This window comes from Anomaloglossus baeobatrachus, chromosome 4 (genome assembly GCF_048569485.1).
Source record: "Anomaloglossus baeobatrachus isolate aAnoBae1 chromosome 4, aAnoBae1.hap1, whole genome shotgun sequence".
Taxonomy (NCBI): domain Eukaryota; kingdom Metazoa; phylum Chordata; class Amphibia; order Anura; family Aromobatidae; genus Anomaloglossus; species Anomaloglossus baeobatrachus.
In genome coordinates this window covers 365,762,871-365,784,948 of record NC_134356.1, presented here as the reverse complement: position 1 = coordinate 365,784,948, position 22,078 = coordinate 365,762,871, and the positions used below count along the sequence as shown (strand labels likewise).

Here is a 22,078-nt window from a genome sequence, read left to right as displayed (position 1 = left end):
TGACACCTGTCTGCATTTTGAATTATGTAAGTGACTCCATTTCATCTCATTCTTGGAGAACCCCGGTAATCCTTATGTTAAAACCCAGAAGCAAAGAAGAAAAATCTGTTTCTCTATAGTCTCCATTGGAGGGTGGGGGGGCAGAACCAAGGGATAGGCTTCTTCCAACTGGATGCTCACAATAGTAAAGCACAGAACTAAAATTGCTTCCTCCACAGCAGACTATACCTTGCATGTCAACATGCGGCCTCCTCAGTTTATTGAGAAAGCAGTAGGAGAAAAAAGTAGATAAAAAATTAAATCATAAAAGAAAAAAAGAATTCTAATACACCATCAAGAGAACAACATCGTAAATATACGCACAACCGGGCAATCAAGGGAGGGAGCCGTGTCTCCCAATGAAGACTAACAACAAACAGATTTTACAATGAGTACCAAAATATACTTTTCTCAGTCGCTTCATTGGGAGACAAAGAACCATGGGACATACTAAAGCTGTCCCTAGGGTGGTAAAAGGAAAAGTAAATATTTTGTTGAAAACAGAGAACTTACTTGTGAGGTTCAAGCAGAGGCTTGAGCTACTGCTACTTGCAGAATCTTCCAGCCAAAGCTTGCATCTCCCTAAGCAAAAGGTGTGGACCAGTAAAATTTTGAAAATGTACAAACGGATACCCAGATAGCTGCCTTTCAGAGCTGTAGATTTGAAGCCTGGTGACAGATCAACCAGAAAGCTCCCACCACCTTCATAGAATGTGCTCTAACAATAAACGAGGGCACCCTGTTCTTTGACTGAAGCCGGAATAATTGTTTTGATCCAGAGAGAGAAATATTTGCTTTTGAAGCAGCTTGAGCCCTATGAGGCAACACTTGACAAAAAGAATCAAACTGTCTAAATGAGGTGTTTGCCAACAAGTAGTAACGTACAGCCCTTACCACATCCAGACTGCGCAGTTTCTTCTCACTCGGTGACACAGAGCAGGGCAAAAAGAAGGCAAGACAATGTCTTCATTAAGGTGAAAGGCTGAAACAACCGTCAGGAGGAACAATGGAACTGGCTCAGCATAACCTTTTAGTGGTGAAGAAGAAGGTAGGGAGCATAGCAAAAAAGCGCCACTAGCTCTGAAACACATGATGGAAGTGACGGCAATAAGGAAAGTCCCCTTATAAGACAGGAGAAGCATTGAGAGCTCACTGATGGAATCGAGAGGAGACCAATAAGGAAGTTTCATATGCGCCACTCACTAGAGAAACGTCTTGATCTGCGGCTCCACTGCTAGGTTCTTCTGACACAAGTTAGGTAGGGCAGAAATCTAGTTAAGTGCTAGACGTCTCCAACCCGGTCTGCAAAAAGGAAAGCCGTGTTGCAAACAAAAAGGACATTGGAAAAGTATTTGCAGACCCTCAACAATTAAATGATGTCTTCCAAGTGCAATGGTAAATACATTGCAAAGAGTTTATGCACCCTGATCATGGTCTGAATGACTGGTTCTGAGAGACTCAATTTGCTCAAAACCAGGGCTTCAACAGCCATGCCGGTAAAGTGAGCGGCTGTAAATTGTGATGGAAAAACGGACTCTGGGACAAAAGATCTGGGCGCTCTGGAAGAGGCCACGGAACATCACCCAGTAGGTAGAGGACATCCAAATATCAGACCATCAGGGGCGAATATGAAGCCAACAAGATGACCAGAATCCCCGCTTCTTGAAAAGTCTGGGAAGAGGTAGAGGTGGGAAAAATCATGGCAGCAAGAAGTGAAACCAAGGGACTGACAGAGCGGCGGCCTCAGCTGCCTGTGGGCCCTGAGACCTTGCGTCATATTTTGCACCTAACTGTTTAGCCTGGAAGCCATTGGATCGATATCTTGCATGACCCACCGTTGACAAATTTGATCGAACGCCTCTGGATAAAGAGCCCATTCTCCTCAGTCTATTCGCTAGTGGCTTAGGAAGTCTGCCGCATAATTGTCTACTCCAGTAATATTAATTGCTGAGATCAGAGGAACCTTGTCCTCTGTCCCTTTCAGGATCCTTGACACCTCAATCATGGCGGATTGACTCCTTGTCCCCCCTTGACCGTTGATATAAGCTACCGCTGTGGCATTATCTGATTGAATCCGGATTGTCAACCCTAGAAGTAGGTGCTGCCAATGAAAAAGATCCTGATGGACAGCCTGGAGCTCCAGAATATTGATTGGGAAAAGTGTCTCTTGACACTCCCATGTTCCCGAATATGATAAGTAGTCAAAAACGTCCCTCCATTCAGTGAGGCTGGCATCTGTAGACAGAACCTGCCACTGAAAGGGTCGTTAGGAGCGACCCAAAGTGAGACAAGGCAAAGTTAACCACCACCTAATGGACTGGCAGCAGGCAAGTGTAAGACGAACAGGCTGATCTAGGATCTGTCTCAGCAAGCCAAAAGAATATTCTGCAACTGTCTTGAATGTAATTGACCGAATGGGATTTTCTCAAATGCTAGCAATGATTATGCTGATGGCACAACCAAAAATGAAATGAAAATGAAAACAGGGATCTCCTTTGCATTTCAAAAATACACATACTTAAAAGAAGAAAATATACAAATAGAATGGGATCACCCAACAAATCTTTATCGTACAAAAAAACAAGCCAAAGAACACTTAAAATATTTAAAAAGGCTCAGTACAAGAGTCATAATGAAAACCAGTCACGTTCTGTTAAGGCCAGACTAACCCAAAAACTGCTGTGCCTAAATAAACTCCAATCGAGAGTCAAATCACTCTGTGCAGTGAAAATTGGTTGCTAAATCGGAGCAGGAGTCTGTTCAAATTTTCAAACAATTTCATCCAATGACGTATATGATGAAAATACTCTGTGGAAATGAAAAGGAAAGAGGAATTTGAATGAGTCACACAGTCATATCCTATCCTGCCGTCTACATAATTTTGTTTTTCCTGATCATCTGAGTATGGTATTTTTTTTTTCTCAAAGTTATGCATTGGTTGTGCTTGTGTACATTCAGTGTAACCGTTCTTACACTAATTATTTGTATGCATTTATTAGCCCCCATGCCAGATTTCAAAGTTTCCTGTGGAGCTCATTTGCAGAAAGTTTGTTACAAATAGTCACCAATTTACACAGCACAGAGTTACTGACTCGTTATCAGAGTTTGTTCAGGAACAGCAGTTTTTGGGTTAAGGTACCATCACACATAACGAGATCGCTAGAAGATCGCTGCTGAGTCACGGTTTCTGTGACGCAGTAGCAATCCCGTTAGCGATCTTGTTATGTGTGACACCTACCAGCGATCAGGCCCCTGCTGTGAGATCGTTAGTCGTTGCAGAATGGTCCAGGTCATTTTCTTCAAAGGTGATGTCTTGCTGGGCAGGACACATTGCTGTGTTTGACACTGTGTGACGGGGTGACAGTGACTGCTGAGATCGTTATACAGGTCGCTACTGCGACCTGTATCGTTCCTGCATCGTTGGTAAGGTCTGACTGTGTGACATCTCACCAGCGACCTCATAGCGACTTACCAGCGATCCCTATCAGGTCACATCGTTTTCAGGATCGCTGGTAAGTCGTTGTGTGTGACTGGGCCTTTAGTCTGGTCTTATCAGGACCTCACTGGTTTTCATTATGGCTCTAGTCCTGAGCCTTTTTAAAGGGAAAATGTCGTAAAAAAAATTGTTTTTTTAAAAAATTGTGTTTTCTTTGGCTTGCTTTATATATACAACCAAAGATTTGTTAGGTGGTCCCATTTTATTTGCATACTTTCTTCTCTTCTTAAATATTAGTACTATATCAAATTCTGCCACCATATGTCCTAAGACCCTCAAGCAAAAACAAAAGGAATGCATGCCCGGACGCCTTAGGGTCCATATGTAGAACTAAGAGCCAACCTCTTCTCATATGGGAAAAAACTGATCCCCAAGCTGGGTCGAGAATCATCACCAAAACGTTTAGTTGCTGAGTAAGAACTAGTGTGGATTTTGACAGGTTGATAACCCACCTGAAATGATCCAGGTTACGTAAAACGATCTGAAAGCTCTCTAAATTCTGAGACAGGATCAGTGCCTTGATGATTATGTTGTTCAAATAGCAGATTACCACAACTCCCCTGGAGTTGTTGTTCAGTGGATAAGATTTTCATAGATACTCTGGGAGCTGTGGCCAATTCAAAGGGAAGAGCTCTGAATTGAAAGTAATCCTATTTGATCACAATCTGAAAGCAATGCTGGTGAGCCAGAAATATCATTACATGCAGGTAAGCATCTTTAATATCTAGTGTAAAAGATACTCGTCAGTTTCCATGGACGTGCTAACAGAGTGGAACGACTCCATCTTGAAACAACTTAGCAGCATCCACTGTTGAGATACTTCAGGTCAAGAATACCATCCTTCTTGGGGATAACAAAAGATTTCAACAGAAACCTCTAAACAATTTTGGGGGTCAACCATAATAACCACCCCTGCTTGGAGCAGAGAAGCTAAAGCCTGATCTAAACTGATCTTAAGCTGAGTAAAATGTAAAATGGAAAGACGAGACCTAAGAAATCGATCTTGTGGAATGGAGGAGAACTCTGTTCTGTAGCCTGAAGAGAGGAGTTCCCTGACTGAAAGATTTCTGGCTGTGCCCAACCATACTTTCTGAAAGATGTGGCACCCTTCCACCCATGGGAAATCCCCGAGTGGGGACTCCCTGTCAAACTTTGACCTTCGTGTTGCCTCTTGAAAAAGATGGATTACCACCGGGCCCAAAAGGATGCCTGGCAGGCACTGGCCTAAAAGGAATCCTCTTAGATCTCTCGGATACATAGGATCTACTAAGACGTACAGGTACCTCTGGAGCTGGATATTGTTGAAAGGGAAGGAGCTGGAAGGCTCCGGGCCTCCAAAATGGCTCACTGGCCCTAGCCTGAAGAAGAAGGGTACTTTTGCCACTTGTTGCATTAGCAATAATTTTATCTAGTCTGGCTCCAAAATAAGTGTGACCCCTGAAAAGATAACCATGTAAGAGAATTTTTTTAAGCTAAATCTTCTCTCCATACCTTAAGCCACAGCATGCAGAGGATACCCACACAATGGTCTGCAGCCTAAGCAGAGCATTCTGCAGAATTAAGGGATGCAAAACATTTATATTTAACCGTCTTCATAAAACATGCAGTAAAATAAATATCAAAAACAGCCTTCAAGAATACAAACTGAAAATAACAAAATCCATACATTTCTATGGTGGTTAGTTCGCTCAGGGTAAACTCCAGCTCTTAGTAAGAGCAATAGTGCTTGAGGTCTGCACACATCCTCACACTGACACTGGAATGAGACTAATGGTGTCCATTTTACCTCTTTAACCACATCTTAGGGTGGAGAAATGTGAGCAGTCATTCCCACAGTCTTCCTGACTGCTCGTAAACCTGGCCCCGAGACGTCCAATTATTTTTTCAGCATTAACCATGCTGGAACCTGCTTCATGCTTATATCACAGAGGCTATCAACCTTGATTATGCCAAATATGGCAGGAACAGAAGGGGCAGGACAAAAGGCACTGCTCCGATAGGAGTCTGTCCAGAAAATGTTCACTCGTGCCACATGAACAGGCTAAAGCCCTGGTTGATCAGAGTCACCAGTTGGTTGATGGCCAGAAACCACACCCACACAGACCCAGAAACACGACCATGACTACCGAACCTCGATAGGGGTGTGGGGGTGAGGTCTCAGCAGACAACCATGGTAAGAAAAGTCTCGGCTGCTGCACGACCCATTCCAGGGCCCCCCCTCACTGGACCACTAGACAGCAAGCAGCAACAGCAGCCCACCGGACAGCAAAGGGCAAAGTGGTGACGTGACTAGGAGTGAAAGGCAAGAGGGGGGAAGGAGGAAGAGAGGAGGGCTACATCAGGGTAATACTCACCTGAATACTATCCTGAAGGCAGGCGATCTTCTGCTCCATGCAAGCTATAAGGGGCGAGCTGGCAGGAACCTGCAGGCATACATACCTTTGCCCCCATGCCTGACCAACCGACTGCGTCAGGTACCCAGACCCAGTCAGACACGAGAAGATACAGAATGAATGATACAAACTGTTCTCTCCATCTCTACATTAATGAAACAGAGTGAACAATTACACTCGATTACCCAGGAGAAGACACTAACAAGTAAGAGAAAAAGTGACGCTAATGCTTAACCTAGTGTCTACAACAGGTCTGTAACAGACCTTGCCTCCAAAGTACACTAGAAAAAGCTGAGGCTGGATGTCAGTAGGAAAAGTATAGTCTGCTGGGAAGGAGCCAATTTTAGTTCTACTTAATACTAGTGTAAGCCTCCAGGTAGAAGAAGACTATCCTATGGTTCTGTGTCCCCCAATGACATGACCGGGAAATAAAAACATCAAAACTGACAATTTGGGATCTGCCCTCTTCTTGAAAAAAATATAATAAAAAGTGATCAAAACATTAGTGCACAAAAAAAAACCCAAGCCATCACACTACTGTTTGACAAAAAAATAAAAATGTTCTGGCATTTTGAAAATGGCAACAAACATAAAATCATTAAAATGATAATGAAAATTGATTTCCGACACACATTTGCTCACCGAATGTAAGCTTTTGGAACAAACAACAACAGACTTCTTGTATTTTTTCACAGTTTGGAAATGTTTTCATTGCTTCCATTATTATGATGTAACACCTGACATTGCCAGACATAAGTACTTCTACATTGCAAGCTGTAACAGAAATAAGATTTTTTTTAGAAACAAATTATATATTTTTCACTATCATATATTTCACGTAAATTCAGTGTAAAGTGCGAGATGTGGGCATGACCACATGCGAATGGCTGTACAGAAAGTGGTCACATTTATGATCATAACTAGTAATAGGTGGACTCAGACTGTAAAAGTCCGGATCCGCGCGGTATCAAACGAACCTGAGTGCCATGCCTGGAATGCTCAGGGAATTACAACTAACAATCCAGATTCGGCACTGAGGAAATAAAAAATAAAATAAAGAAAATAAGAATGAAGCAAGTGCTTCATACTTTCCAAGGCTCTGGCACGGCTGTAACTGCTCCAGTGGCTGCTCATTCTTCTTCCAGGGCTGCTCATTATTGCTCCTCCATATAAACTTCCCCGCCCACCAGTTGTCCTGCTGTCTGTGATTGGTTGCAGTCAGTTACGCCCCCAGCCTGTGTGAGAGCGTCTAACTGAAACCAATCAGAGGCGCTGTCTGAGGGGTCATTATCGTGGAAACTTTCAGCTGTAACCGCAAATCACCTGAGTGACATCATTATTGATCAATGCAGCTCACTCAGTATATGCCTGCAACTCACAGAGGGCAGAGTAGCCCCTCGGTGTGAATTCAGATGTAGCAGGGCTGGAATGCTCATGAGACCTTGTGTGGATTACATCGAACCTGCAGGGGTGTTTTTGGGGTTAATAAAGTGGTGAAAGAGGGTGGATCTTTTGTCTTATTTCAAATAAAGGATTTTTCGGTGTTTGTGTTTATTTCTCTTCACTTACAGATTAGTAATGGGGGGGTCTCATACATGCCTGCCATTACTAATCTAGGGCTTAGTGGCAGTTCTGGGCTTATAACACCTATTGCCATTGCACCAGGGCAATCGGGAAGAGTTGGGTAAAGCGCCGGGCTTGTCACATCTAATGGATGCGGCAATTCTGGGAGGCTGTAGGTTGCTATTTTTAGGCTGGGGGGAGGGGCAATAAGCACGGGTCTCCCTAGCCTGAGAATACCAGCCCCAAGGTGTCGGGCTTTCTCATGGATGGGTATCAAAATTGGGGGAAGCGTTTTTTTGTTGTTTTTTTTAAGTATTTATTTATATATTTTTCTTTTTTAAAAAAAGGGACTTGCAGTTCCTCTTATTTGGATACACAGCAAAGAAATGTGCATGGCTGGGGGCTACAGCCTGTAGCTGTATGCTTTATCTGTGCTTGATTTACCAGATCAAACCTCAGAATTATCAAGTTGCAGTCAGATACTTCTAATCCATCAGATATTGACCATTGCATTGTTGGAGCATCTAATGATACATGACTATAATGGAGAAAAGCAGTTTGGGGGACTCTATTCCAAATATTTTATCTATTTTTATACCACGATAGACGCACATAGCGTCAGTGATTGGAAGCAGTAAGCTGACGCATTGACACGTTGGTGGGGGTGCGTCTGAATTCAAACAATCACAGACACCAGTGGGTGGGGAAAATAGTGCATATGCAATGAAGGTACATGACTGGCCTGGAAGCAGTTACAGCCGCGCTGGAGCCTCAGTAAGTATGATGCGCTTGTTCCTATCCCCCTATCCCTTCTACCACCATTTTTAATAGCTGGGCGGTGTGTGGTTTCTTTCAACTCGGTTACACCTGCCGCTCCCGGTTATCGGAGAGTCCACCTGCCTGTAATCATAACAAGAACGTTAACATTATAATAACAATGTATTAGAATATGTATTTTATTAGTCATGCATGATATTCCATACAAAGGAGTGAAATCTTTCACATGTTGATAGTGATTATGCCCCATGTAAAAACATCAAGGACCGATTCATCATTACTATTGCATTTTTTTGTTTTTTAATTTTGTGTGCTTTGCGCCTATGTTTTTTAATTCGCTCCATTTTCATCTTTTGGCTTTCTTAAAAGTCACTTTATGTATTCATCTGATTATTTTTTTACTTCGCCACTTTATGTGGAGTTTAGGCGGATTTATCATTTGCAACTTTTTGAAATATCTCTCAATTTGTTTCTGCAAATGTACTCTAGTCTCCTGTTGGAGAGACTGTATGACAGGTCTTAGGTTTTTTTGCGCAATTTTTGTTAAATGTTGCGAAACGTAAAGAATGGAGACAAAAATAGAACTTTATGAACCATGTGCACCATTTTGAAGAATTCAGTGCAAAAAACAACAGCGAATGCCACAACACAAAAAAAAGAAAAGAAAAGTGACTAAAAAAAAAACCTGCAAATGAATAATTGGAACCTTAGAGTTAGCAGTTTAAGGTTTTTTTTTATCAATTTCAAAATAAGACAGACATTTTTGTCCATTTTTGAAATACACATAATACAGTAACTTACGTGGGCCCGCCAATGGGATCAAAACCCGTAAAGCTTGATAGATAACAGACTCTGAATCTTTATACTGTGTTAAAACCTTCAGTATGAGCAAATGATCTTTGCTCTCAACAAACTCTGTTAATTGTTCTTCTGGAACTGGAAGAAAGTGGTAAAAAATATAAAGTAATTAAAATTCAATAAATATTTGACCAAACATTCTAAACACCTGCATAATTCTCAACTGGTAACTCCCAGTTATTTATTCCCAAATTTCTAGGAAGAATAATAGAGAAAGAACGCAATACAGAGTTCTAAAAACAGATGCTCCAGAATTGTTATTTCAGGAAGAATACAGAGTTACTAAAATAGACGCGGCAAGAGAACGGACAGGTCCTGTTTCATTGCTTAGCTAGAGGAAGTTAACGGCTAGGGACTTTCACAATATGTCAGATACAAAATTTCCCTTATGTGGGATTTCCTAAGGTAATGCTAACATGAGGCAACACTGCAGTCATAACATTAGCTGAATTAAATAATAAAAATATGCTCTGAGGTTATAGACACTAAGATATCTTGTTTGCAAAGTCCCCTATAAACTTGTATAATACTGACTGAAGCATTGAAGCATAGAAGACGCTCCCGTCAAAAAGGGAATATAGTTTGACCAAGTCTGAGCACTCGCTGATTATTCACGCCACAAAGTGTATTAGCTTGAGCACACAAGGTGAGAAAAACGGAGCAAGTGGAATGCGATAAAAAAAAAAAAAAAAAATCAATTACATTCCACCCACACCCATGTTATTCTATGGGTCCGCTCCCATGAGAGATTTTTTTCTCAGCCCTAATCGGACCAAGAAAACAATCGCAGCATGCTGCGGGTGGAACCCGATTTGTTTTCACTCGCACTCATACAAGTCTATGGATGCGAGAGAAACATCGAATTGCACTCGCATTACACTGGTGTAATGCAAGTGCAATGCGATTCTTGCATCAGCATGACAATGGAGGAGATGGGGAGATTACTTCCTCCCTCTCCTCCTCAGTGCTCGCCTTGTCCTCCGCGGCTGTGCAGGATCGCATCACAGTGGCATGACACTCGCTTTCACTCCAGCAGAGCGGGAGCAGGGTGTCATGCGACTGACTCGCATTAATGACCGTGTGGCCGCAGCCTTATACTTCCTCATACCTTTAGGGAAATTTACCAAGATTGTCGGTTTGCACCAGTCTGTGTCCCAAAACATTTTTAATAGCCTAAAGTTTTCATAATTGGAAACAAAACAGAACTTAACCACTTAGTGAGCAAGCTTCAAGTCACTTTATGAGTTAACAACTATGGAACGCATCAATGGTTTCCAGTGATTCTGAGAATGTTTTTTGCGACACATCTTACTTTATGTGAGTGGTAAATTTAGGTTGATTTTTGTGTATTTAATTGTGAAAATATTGGAATACTACTGAAAATTTAGGGGAAAAATAGCAAATTTTCAAACTTTCAATTTTTACATCCATAAACGAGTAAGTCATGCGGACCAAAAGAATTCATAAATAACATTTCCCACATGTCTACTTTATATCTGCATCACTTTTTAAAAGTCATTTTATTTTTTTAGGATGTTACAAGGGTTAAAAGTTTACCAGCAATATTTAATTTTTTCAAAAAAATTACAAAAGCTTTTTTTTAGGGATCTATTTAGATTTAAATGAACTTTGAGGGGCCTATATATTGGAAACTCGCCAAAATTTACACTACTTTAAAAACTGCACCCCTTAAATACTTCAAAATTGATGTTAGGGATTTTTTTAACTTTCAGATGCTACACACGAATGAATGCAAAGTGGAATGAAAAAAAAATTACATTAAATTGTACCTATAAAAAGTTGTTTTAGGCCCAATTTAGTCACTTTTACAAAAAACAGCACAACAAACTGGACCCCAAAAGTTGTTGCCCAGTTTCTTCTAAGCATGGCAATTCCCCCACATGCGGTCAAAAACCTCTGTTTGTTGAGAAATGGGAGGGCTCGGAAAAAGAGGACCGATAGTTGAATTTTGGAACACAAATTTGTCAGAAATTGATTGCAGGCACCACGTCGCATTTGCAGAGTCCTTGAGGTAACCTAAACACCAGAAACCCCCCAGATGTGACCCCATTTTAGAAACTAGCCCCCTCAACGATTTTATCCAGCAAGTATAGTGAACCCACAGATTCTTCAGAGTTTTTGATAAAATTAGGTTGTCATACTGAACATTTTCATTTTTTTACAATAATATTGCTTTAGCTCCAAATGTCTCACTTTTACAAGGGATAACACCAAAAAGAGGGCCCCAAAGTTTGTTACTCACTTTCTTATGAGGGGATAATACACCACATTTAGTCATAAAGTTCTGTTTGGACAAAAGGCAGGGTTTCAGAAGGGAAGGAACAACATTTGAATCTTGGAAGGCAAGTTTGGCTCTACTTGGAATAGATTGTCATATTTGAAGAGCCTGTGCGGTTCAAAAACAACATAAGACCCCCATAAATTAGTTTGTTTGTAAATGATATCTTCTAATGTATTTATCTAGGGAGGTACTGAGTAGTTTGATAGCACCAAGTTTGGAAAATTACCGTACAATTTTTATTTTTTTCCCTTCACTTTTATGAATATTTTTTGTGCATTCTGAGGAACATAACTTAAATGTTATTGTACTAGTTTTTCAGAGTTCAGAAATACATCCAATATGGCGCCAATGTGAGTACTGGACACACGCATGTGCCTGTAATAGATGGTGCAACATTTGGTCTTCGGGGTAAAATTGATGGAATTCTGTACAAAGCTTACAGAGACATTGAGCTATCAAACAAGAAAATCCTTCCAGGAATTATTACTGACAATGGGCAGCATGCCCCTAAAAACACATTTGCTGATTATACAACTTAGTCTTGCTAACAAAACAGTTGTCCCACAATTGTGTACATTTTAGTAAGAAGAATAAACTGTACTGGGGTGTAGGCCAAATTGTTCAAAATGTGGAGAAAAATGCAGTCTATGTGGCAAAGCTGAATTTGTTCTAAAAATGAAAGAACACCAGCAGGGCTAGAATTACAGATTTTTCTTCCATAGAGACTGGTCGTACAACGTCCGTTTAGCTACATCAATCCCTATATGAGGGCCGAATGTGCCAATTGACATGGTACACCATAACAGGCTCTTGACCGCCAATGTAGGAACTGCTATTTGCACTGAACAACCAATCCTCTACAGAATTCTAAAAGCATTATCCGGAAGGTTGAACTAGATGGACCTAGGTCTCTTTTTTCAACCTAAGTAACTATGTAACTATGTAATTATGTACAGGAGGTTCTGCAAGAACCATGTAGTAAAGCCAATACTGTATGAATATAGAACAGACTCATTCATAGAGATCCTCCAACAAAAGGATTATGCCCATATTACCAGTATAAATATATAAGTAATATAAATGCAAAGAAAAGTTTTGTGTAGCAAAACAGTCATAAATATTACAGGATGATAAAGATAAATAATAAAGTTTATGTGAATGATCAAGGCCTGGAATTGTCAGATGACCTGACTTTTTAAGAACGTTTGTGGGGTCCACATTCTGGAGTATATAGACGTGGGCATGTGGACGAAAAATGTTCTAATAGTTTGGTATGTGGCCAGTACATAATTGTGAAATGGGGTAAATTGTGTTTTATTGATGAAAATAGTAATTTTTATAAGACAAGTAATAAATAGAATCTTTACTAACACCCACTAAACAAAAAATATACATTATTTGAGAAAAAAAATATGCTACCACACAATTTGGAGTAACTGATGACAATTTTAATAATAGGAAGTTGTGTGGTATTTCTCAAAGTAGGGGGTGACACAAAGGCCTGGCTAGTATGGGCACATGGGGCAAGAATACCGGGAATTGCTCATCCTATGCTTAATACAAACTCGGCATCTTTTTTGGGGACGGTTTTCGGTGGGAGTGGTATGGATGAGGAGAATGAAATGACAGTCTCCAGACATCCTCTGATTCGAAGGCTGCCTCCCGTGCCACTGAGTTGGAGACACTCAAGAATTTTCTCCTGGTACTGGAGAAATGGGAGTGCTCATTGTGACTTTTTGTACAGGACAAAGCTGTTATAGGTAGCAATCTGTATGAGGAAGATTCCTATCTTTTTATACCAGGCCCTTGTCTTTTGGTTTACTAGATACAGTTAGGCTATGTGCCCACGGGGACAGTGTCCTGCGGATATATCCGCAGGACATTCCGCAGGTGCTCCCAGGAAACAGCACCACAACTTTTGTCTGTTTCCATGCTGCGGAATGTCCTGCGGATATGGTGTGGGCATTCTGCATTGAGGATACAGTACCATGGCTTCGGCACTGCATCCTCAATGCAGAACAAGTGCTGCAGTGATCAGGGGAGTTCATACTTACCTCCATCATGCAGCACCTTGCTTTCCGGCAGCCGGGTCACTCTCTCAGCGTCTGCAGGAGAAGGTGGGCGGGCCTGAACTAGCTCCGGCTGTCACATGACCGGAGCTCGTGCAGGCTCCGCCCACCTCTTCCTTCCTGTACTTTGATTCACCGCGCTCCTGTACACCGGACGAAGAAAGTCACTCTGGTGAGGCAGGTAAGTATATGGGACCCTGCGGAGAAATCCGCAACAATAATTGACATGCTGCAGATGTTTCCGCATGAAAATCTGCACTATTTCCGCTACAGAAAAATCCGAAGCGTGGGCACAGCATTTCCCAAATGCCATAAAAATGGCTGGGGAGTAGCTGTGCTGCAGATTTCTGGAAAATCCGCGGCTTTTCTGCGAGAAATCCGCGGCAAAATCCGCGCATTTTCCGCAGCGTGGGCACATAGCCTTAAAGCACCTGGTCCAACAGGTCAGCGTCTCCCAAGAATTAATCCTAATCTGTTACACAGAGCGGTTTCTCTTTTTCCCTGGTGGCGCCCTTGTCTCTGATCGTCACAGTTGAGTGTCAACATGGTGGTTAAATTAATTTTTGGGCTTCGTTCTTGGCTTACAGAAATTTTGAAAAAGCTCAAATCGGGAAAATTAGATATCACAATGGAGGGGACTGCAGAACTTGTCCCTGCCTCTGACATTTTAGCAATGACGACTGACTACACCCCCATCCAGCTGTGGGATCACGTGCAGGAAAAAGAGTCATCACTGGCTGGAAACATTTCTGTTTCAGAAGGAGATTCAGTTTCCATCCCAGAACTGCCAAAGCAAAGCAGCATATACGCCTCTCTGCAGTAAACATTCTGAGCACCATTGATTTATTTCATATCACTGTTTAACTAAACATAACTATCATTAGTACTTATATATACATTGAGGAAAATAAGTATTTGCTACACTGTCGAGTTTGCAAGTTTTCCCACAGCAGCTACTCTAACATGTCTGGCTCTTCTTAGTAAATTTTCACTTCCATTCCTCCATCTACCTTAGGAAAAGAATATGTATATTTCTGCACTACACCTACAAAAATGTCCGAAATGCTATAATCATCCATTCAAAACAGAAAAACCAAACCAATACGTCCTGCAAAAGGTGTCATTTTAGCAATATCTGCGCTTTGTCTCCCTATGCACAGTTTACATTGTTTTCCTAGTGACCGAGCTGTAGTGAATAAGTGGTCGCTAATGGACTGGAACACTTACACCTCCTTTGAACATCCAAATTTCATGTGAAGGAAGTGAGAGAGAAACCCACTAGTGGTTACTGTGAGGCTCCCGGATGTGAGCAATTGTTTTTTAATGTGATATAGATTGCATGATGCCCTCTGATGTTTATTGCATCTTTTCACAAAGGTTTGTTTTGTGGGTCACCAGGACGACTGCTCTAACTTAAAGGGAACCTGTCATCAGAAATTTCGCCCAAAAGCTAAAAGATTCCCCCTCTGCAGCTCCTGGGCTGCATTCTAGGAAGGTCCCTGTTATTATTGTGCCCCATGTGAGACCAAAATAAAGCCTTTATAAAGTTCTACCTTTTTGTATGCAGCTTCTGTAAATCCGACACGGGGGCGGGCTCTCTGCCGTCCGTTATTCTGCCTCCTGGTCCTGTATGCCGCCCCCATCGCTCCTTTCCATATCTGATGCACCGCCCACTGCTCCAGCCATCCCCGCGCATGCCCAGTGCCAGTCTCACAGGACTGAGCACTGTGACTGCTGGTGATGTGTGCGCAGGCAAGTGATTATGGACGGGGCTGTGACTGTTATCAGCAAGTACCCGGCCATAATCTCTTGAGCGCGCAAACCTCTCCAGCGTCACACTGAGCTCAGTGTAGATGCTAGACTGTATGGGCTGCTTCCAGGGATGACGTCCCTTTGTCATGTGATAGGGGCGTGTTCGAAATACTATCACATGACAAAGGGACGTCATCCCTGGAAGCAGCCCATACAGTCTAGCATCTACACTGAGCTCAGTGTGACGCTGGAGAGGTTTGCGCGCTCAAGAGATTATGGCCGGGTACTTGCTGATAACAGTCACAGCCCCGTCCATAATCACTTGCCTGCGCACACATCACCAGCAGTCACAGTGCTCAGTCCTGTGAGACTGGCACTGGGCATGCGCGGGGATGGCTGGAGCAGTGGGCGGTGCATCAGATATGGAAAGGAGCGATGGGGGCGGCATACAGGACCAGGAGGCAGAATAACGGACGGCAGAGAGCCCGCCCCCGTGTCGGATTTACAGAAGCTGCATACAAAAAGGTAGAACTTTATAAAGGCTTTATTTTGGTCTCACATGGGGCACAATAATAACAGGGACCTTCCTAGAATGCAGCCCAGGAGCTGCAGAGGGGGAATCTTTTAGCTTTTGGGCGAAATTTCTGATGACAGGTTCCCTTTAATCACGACCAGGTGATTTTCCACATTGGAAAATCAAGCAGAGATTATATTATATATATATTAGGGAAAATAAGTATTCAATATACTGCAGATTTTGGAAGTTTTCCCACCTACAAAGAATGGAGAGGTCTGTTATTTTCATCATAAGTGCACTTCAACTATGTCAAACAGAATTCCCCCAAAAAGGATCTCAGCTTCCCCTGGTATCTGAAACCCAGGATATTTTCCCACTCTGGTTGGTGCTGTACCTTTTTTTTCTTGCTGCAGTTGTAAAACAGCAAATCAGGAAAAAAAAACACCTTAATGGTCTCCGCTTTAATATGAATTGGCGGTCGTTAGATGGATCTGCTTGCATTAACCCCTATTCATCAAACACATTGCTATAACATTTTTGATTTTTTTAAAACTGACAGAAAAAGTGAGTTTCTAGAAAACATGTGACTTTTTTATTTCTATAAAATAAGCTAAAAGATGTGTAAAATTCAGTAACGAATTTATGACATCTTACTCCAGCCCAAAACATCAGACTTAATATTTGGGGCTAATGTGTTCACATTCAGCCACCTCCAGTGCAAATTGAAGGGGATGGCGAGTTTAGGACCCCCATCATCTGATGGGGATGATCTTCCTACCTTTAAAGGGTGGTTCACCCATATGTTTTCTGGTCTAGATCGATATTATATTGAGAAACAATGTTTCTCTCAGATACCTTATGTTGGCAATAGTGCCTGTGAGAGGTGCTATTGCAGACTGCTGTTCGCCCCTCCGTGACCTCGGGGATCTGGTGACGTCACGTCAAGTTCCGGACATGTCACATCCCTTTGGCCGGCCCCAGTCTTCCTGACTCACTGAGCTGTGGGCGGTGTTTCACTGCTTGTTACAACCCAGCGTGCTTCCTGCTGTAAGGGAGGAGGGAGCTGATGGGCTCTGACGAGCGGTGGAACTCCGCCCACAGCCCATCACTCACTGACACTGCGGCCGGCCGCGGTGTCAGGAACTTGATGTGACGTCACCGGATCCCGGAGGTCACGGAGGCCGGGGGTCATAGAGCGGGGAACAGCAACAGTGCCTCTCACAGGCACTATTGCCAACATAAGGTATTTGAGAGAAACATGGTTTCTCAATATATTATTGATCTATATCTTGTGACCAAACAAGCCCTTCCAGAATACCTTTTAAAAGAGTAATATGAGCCATAAGGCCAAAACACTAGTACATTACAATTCAGAATTTCAGGGCAAAGTTCTGCTCATTTATCATTTTCTTTTCCTTCATTGTTTTGCATGCACATTGATCCATTATAAATCTGTACATATCATTACAAACACACTGAGACAGGACACGACACCTAGAAGATCTCTAGAAGTAAATTACTTTAATACATGCACATTTCAACACATTATACCTTTCATTAGAAGCAAATATAACGCTTGGCAGCCGTATATCTGAATATCTTCTTTGTCTGAGAACAGCTTCATGGCTTCGAAAATCAACAGAAAAACATCGGCCTCATGATCCAAAACCAGAAAATGTATTACATCTAAAAGAAAAAAAAATATTTCACATCTACAAAAGGAGGCTGCCGAAAAAGTGTCAATAGTGATCATATTAAAAATAGAAAGCTCTGTTCCTGAATCTAGAGGACACTTTTAGCAATGGAAAGTAATCAATGACATCTGTGAGAAATTATTAAAGAAAGTATACTGGAAAACGGAATCACTTTTGGTCTTCCATCCCCTCCCCAACAGCAGCAGATTACATTCCTTTTCATTGAACATAGCTTAAGAAATTCCTTCCGCTAATAATACTGAAGACTCTGTCCGATTTATTACTAGTGTACCAGCTGAATACTCCATTTTCCTCATGCGGAAATGATAACAGTACAAGACATCTGAAAGAAAAAACCTCTAAAGTAGGATAAAAAAAAAACAAAACACATAAGAAAACACAATCTCTACTGTTGAATAACTGGATAAACAGGACATAGAAAATTAGTGGTTCCATTTCTGGATTATTAGAGTCTGGAAACCGTGACATTATGTTCTTAGATCAGCCAGTAAAATAGGAGAATAAACAGCCTTTTGCTTACAAAGACAGATTGTTCAGAAATTTCAAGGATTATAATTAAAAATAAACATAGATTAAAAATGTTATCAAATGTACCCGATTCAAGGATGCTGGTTAAAGCTTGTAATCCAATCGTCAAGACATTGAGATTCGTGAGATACGCAGACAGGATCTTCAGAATTTGTCTGAAAAGTCAAAAGGAAAAAAAAAAGTTACAACATCAAGAGGTAAAAGAAAAAGAGATTTCCAGCGCCAGGAATAGGTTAAAAATCCTTTTTTATTGAAAATAAGGTAGTAAAAAATCCAGCAGATACCATAGTAGATGTCAGAATGATGGCAGAACAATGCGTTTCGACGCTTCAGGTCTTAGAACATGACTAAGACCTGAAGCGTCGAAACACATTGTTCTGCCATACTAACGATTTCCTTCATTATCTAAAGCAACCAATCAGAGCTCCTATTAATGACCTGTAGCTCCCAGCTCCATTGACTTTAATGTAAGCAGGTATTTTTTTGTTAATTTTTCCCCTCAAAACATAGTCTATGACATTCCCTGAGTGAAATGAGATGGCTGTGCAAAATTTTGTGATTGTAAATGTGGTGGTGTGGATTCCTTTAGCGGACATACACACATTCATACACATATACATACACTCAGCTTTATACTGTATATTAGGCCCTTTTCACACATCAGTTTTTTGCCATCAGTCATAATCCGTTTTGTGATGTATCTGACGGATCCGTTGCAGATTGTGTAAAAACTGATGCGACAGATCCCTGTAAAAAATGGATCAGTCTTATTTTTTTTTTCTTCAGTCCAAAGGTTATTTGCTATGGAAAACCTATATCACACTGTTTTTGAGGAGGGAGGGGCAGAAAGGCAGAGGGGGAGTTTTTCCTGACCAGCAGTGAATTTACAACACTTCTGGGCATGCACGGTTATAAAAAAACGATTCCGTCGACGGATCGTCATTTGACAGATGACGACGGTTCCTGCCCCCATAGGCTTCCATTAGAACAAACGGACGGCGACGGATCCATCACTGTCCGTTTTTTCGACGCACACAAAAAACGTTCCTATGGACGTCACATTTGTCGACTGATCCATCGTACGATGGATGCAACGTGAGGCCATCCGTCGCTAATACAAGTCAATGAGAAAAAACGGATCCAGCGCTGGATTCATTTTTTTCACAATTCGACAAATTGTGACTGATGGCAAAAACAGATGTGTGAAAGGGGCCTTTGATGTAAATCGGTGCACCCTTGTCATAGTAAGGACTTGGGGTATCTTTCGGTCCCATCAATCACAATACTACAATACTCCTCGCCTTCCCTCATGGTGATTGGCACTGCTCGCTGTGAAGTGCTGTGTGATCTAACTTACCAGCTCTGTATACACCGACACTGGAGCGGCAGAGTGCCTGCATACACATAGAGTGCTGGGGCCAAGGCCTCATCCCTCTTCTGCTCATAGCAGTCATTTGCTGCACACAGGATTACAAAGCAGCGGATGCCAACAGGAGAGGGATGAGAACACGCACAATGTCAGTGTGTGTTCGCGATCTGATCACCCTTCCAGTGTATAGTGGTTGGCCGCTGCCTGCACACCCTGATACTGAGTTTTCATGTGCTACTTTTCCAATATCCGAATGTGCAGGGCTGTAAAGCAAACACTACTAATCATTATATTGGGAAGGGAAGAGTGCAATTAAAACTGTTTTTTTCTATAAAACACATTCACTAAAATCTACTGTATTAGGATGACTTTTATAGAGGCCAAGTCCCCAATATGAAAGTGTAAATGGTTCAATTTCTGTTTTGGAGTGCCAGACTACTTTTAAGGAGTGATAAAAAAATAACTTAATATCATGATTTATTGCATTATCTTGCCATACTGCATGCAGGAAGTTTGTATGTTCCCACTTTGTTGGCATCAGTTTAGTTCGCTATTTTATTAAGTATTTTAATAAAATTACCGGAAGAAATACTTGTCAAACTTTCTGTGAAAATTGTATTGTCACATGCAGGGTTTTTTTTTTTTCTGCACGTGGTTTGTCACTACTATTGTTATCCACTTTGAAAATAATGTCACTCCAAAAGCAAGTTGAAGTTAATAAAGATAAATGCCAGCATGCCTCAATACCACAACAAAACCACTTCCCATTCATTTAGATTGGCTATTGTGTAGTGATGAGCAAACCCAAACACAGACGTCTCAGGGAAGCCATCTGCTCTGCTTGTGTATATATATATTTGTGTTTCTTCAGATATTTTGTCATCTCAGGTCTCTTCATCAGGCATGGCAAGTCTCTTGCTTTCTAACATCATTTATTTTATTTTCGTTAGCCATTAAAAAGGTATCACTACAAGATTATAATTTTCTCTCACTGAGAGCAATTAATCAGGGAAGCCAGTGTTACTGGTCCCCCGTATTATGATACCTAGCGCAGATAAAGCAGACAAATAGAGGCTGCAGGCCCGAGCTGTGTGCTCCATCTTGGCAGTGTATCAAAATACGAGGGATCCCACAATGTTGTTGTGTTTTGTTTTTGATTTTTTAATTATTTAAATAAATTTAAGAAACCAACGTGTGACACTGCCCCCCCATTTTGATACCAAGACAAGATAAAGCAGGCAGCTGGGGGCTGGTATTCTCAGGCTGGGTTATTTTGTTATCATCATTGCCCCACAAGCATAAAGATAGCAGCCTGCAGCGGCTCCAGAATTGTAAAATACATTAAATGTACCAATTGCAGTGCATACCAGGCTCATGCCAATTATACAGGTGCAGTGGGTATTGGAGTAATAGAAGGGGTTAATGACAGCTGTGATTTGTCCGAAAAAAAAATCTCACAGCGGTCATCAAGCCTTGGATAAGTTATGGGTAGGGGTCTTTGACACCCCTCACCATTACTATTTGTATAGGTAAAAATATATAAAACCCAGAGAAAAATACTTTATTTACAAAAAAAAACAAAAACAACAACAACACACTTTTTCTCCAATTTATTTACCTTCAAAAACACCCCTGCAGGTCCAATGTGATCCACACCAACGTAATCCCATGACAATCCCGGCTCTGATACATTTAAGGTCGCAATGCACAGACACATTAGAAAACATGACCGAACACTGTGGCCATGAATACACACTATTTTTGGTGCATTTTTTGCCAGGAGATGCAGAAATATCTGCAACCAAATATTCAACGTGCACACATAGCCTAATGTGGTAATCCAGCATTCAGTTTAATTCGTTCACCTGAGGTCACAGCTGTGGTTCCCATGGTGTGACCTCAGGTGAACCCACTGAATTCAATGCTGGAATACATGCACATTCAGGTAATCCGGCACCATTGAAGTCAGTAATCCAGTAATTCAGGACCATTGAACTAAATGCCAGATTGCAGGATTTCAGTTCAATGACGGGCCACAACTGTTAGCGCTGACATCACTGAGTTCGCCTGAGTGACCTCAGGCGAACTCATTGACGTCATGTTCACAGCTTTGACTCAGACATTGTACCCCTTAAGTCGCAATGACGCTGCAACCTCTAAATGTAGCAGAGACGGGATCGTCGTAGGTCCTAGTGTACATTACGTTGGACCTGCAGGGGTGCTTTGGGGGTTAATAAATTGGAGAAAGAGGGTGTTTTGGGTTTTTTTTGGAAATAAAAGATTTTTCTGTGTGTTTTGTGTTTATGACAGCTGTGATTTTTTGACAAATCACAGCTGTCATTAACCCTTTATAATACCCCGATTGCCACCTCACCAGGGCAATTGGGATAAGCCAGGTAAAGCGCCAAGATTGGCGCATCTAATGGATGTGACAATTCTGGTGCGGTTACGGGCCATTTATAGACTGGTTGGGCCCAATAATCATGGACCTCCTCAGCCTGAGAATACCAGCCCCCAGCTGTCTTCTTTATCTAGGCTGGGTACCAAAATACGAGGAGACCCTACGTAATTTTTTTTCATTTATTTTTACACTTCACGACCCAGACAGGTACTGTGAGGGTAACCAATCACAGACGCCGGCACAGAGGGTAGGCAGGGGAAACAGTGAATATGCATGAGAATTAATGAGCGGACCTGGAA

General features: G+C 41.7%; 1 protein-coding gene across 1 annotated transcript in view; it reads right to left on the bottom strand.

Moving 5' to 3' along the window:
- Positions 1-22,078, bottom strand: part of LRRK2 (leucine rich repeat kinase 2) — a 200,790-nt gene that overhangs the window by 160,149 nt on the left and 18,563 nt on the right. The window contains 4 exon segments of the mRNA XM_075345138.1: positions 6,571-6,702; positions 9,070-9,204; positions 17,318-17,452; positions 18,076-18,164. Coding sequence (XP_075201253.1) covers positions 6,571-6,702; positions 9,070-9,204; positions 17,318-17,452; positions 18,076-18,164 — 491 coding nt within the window.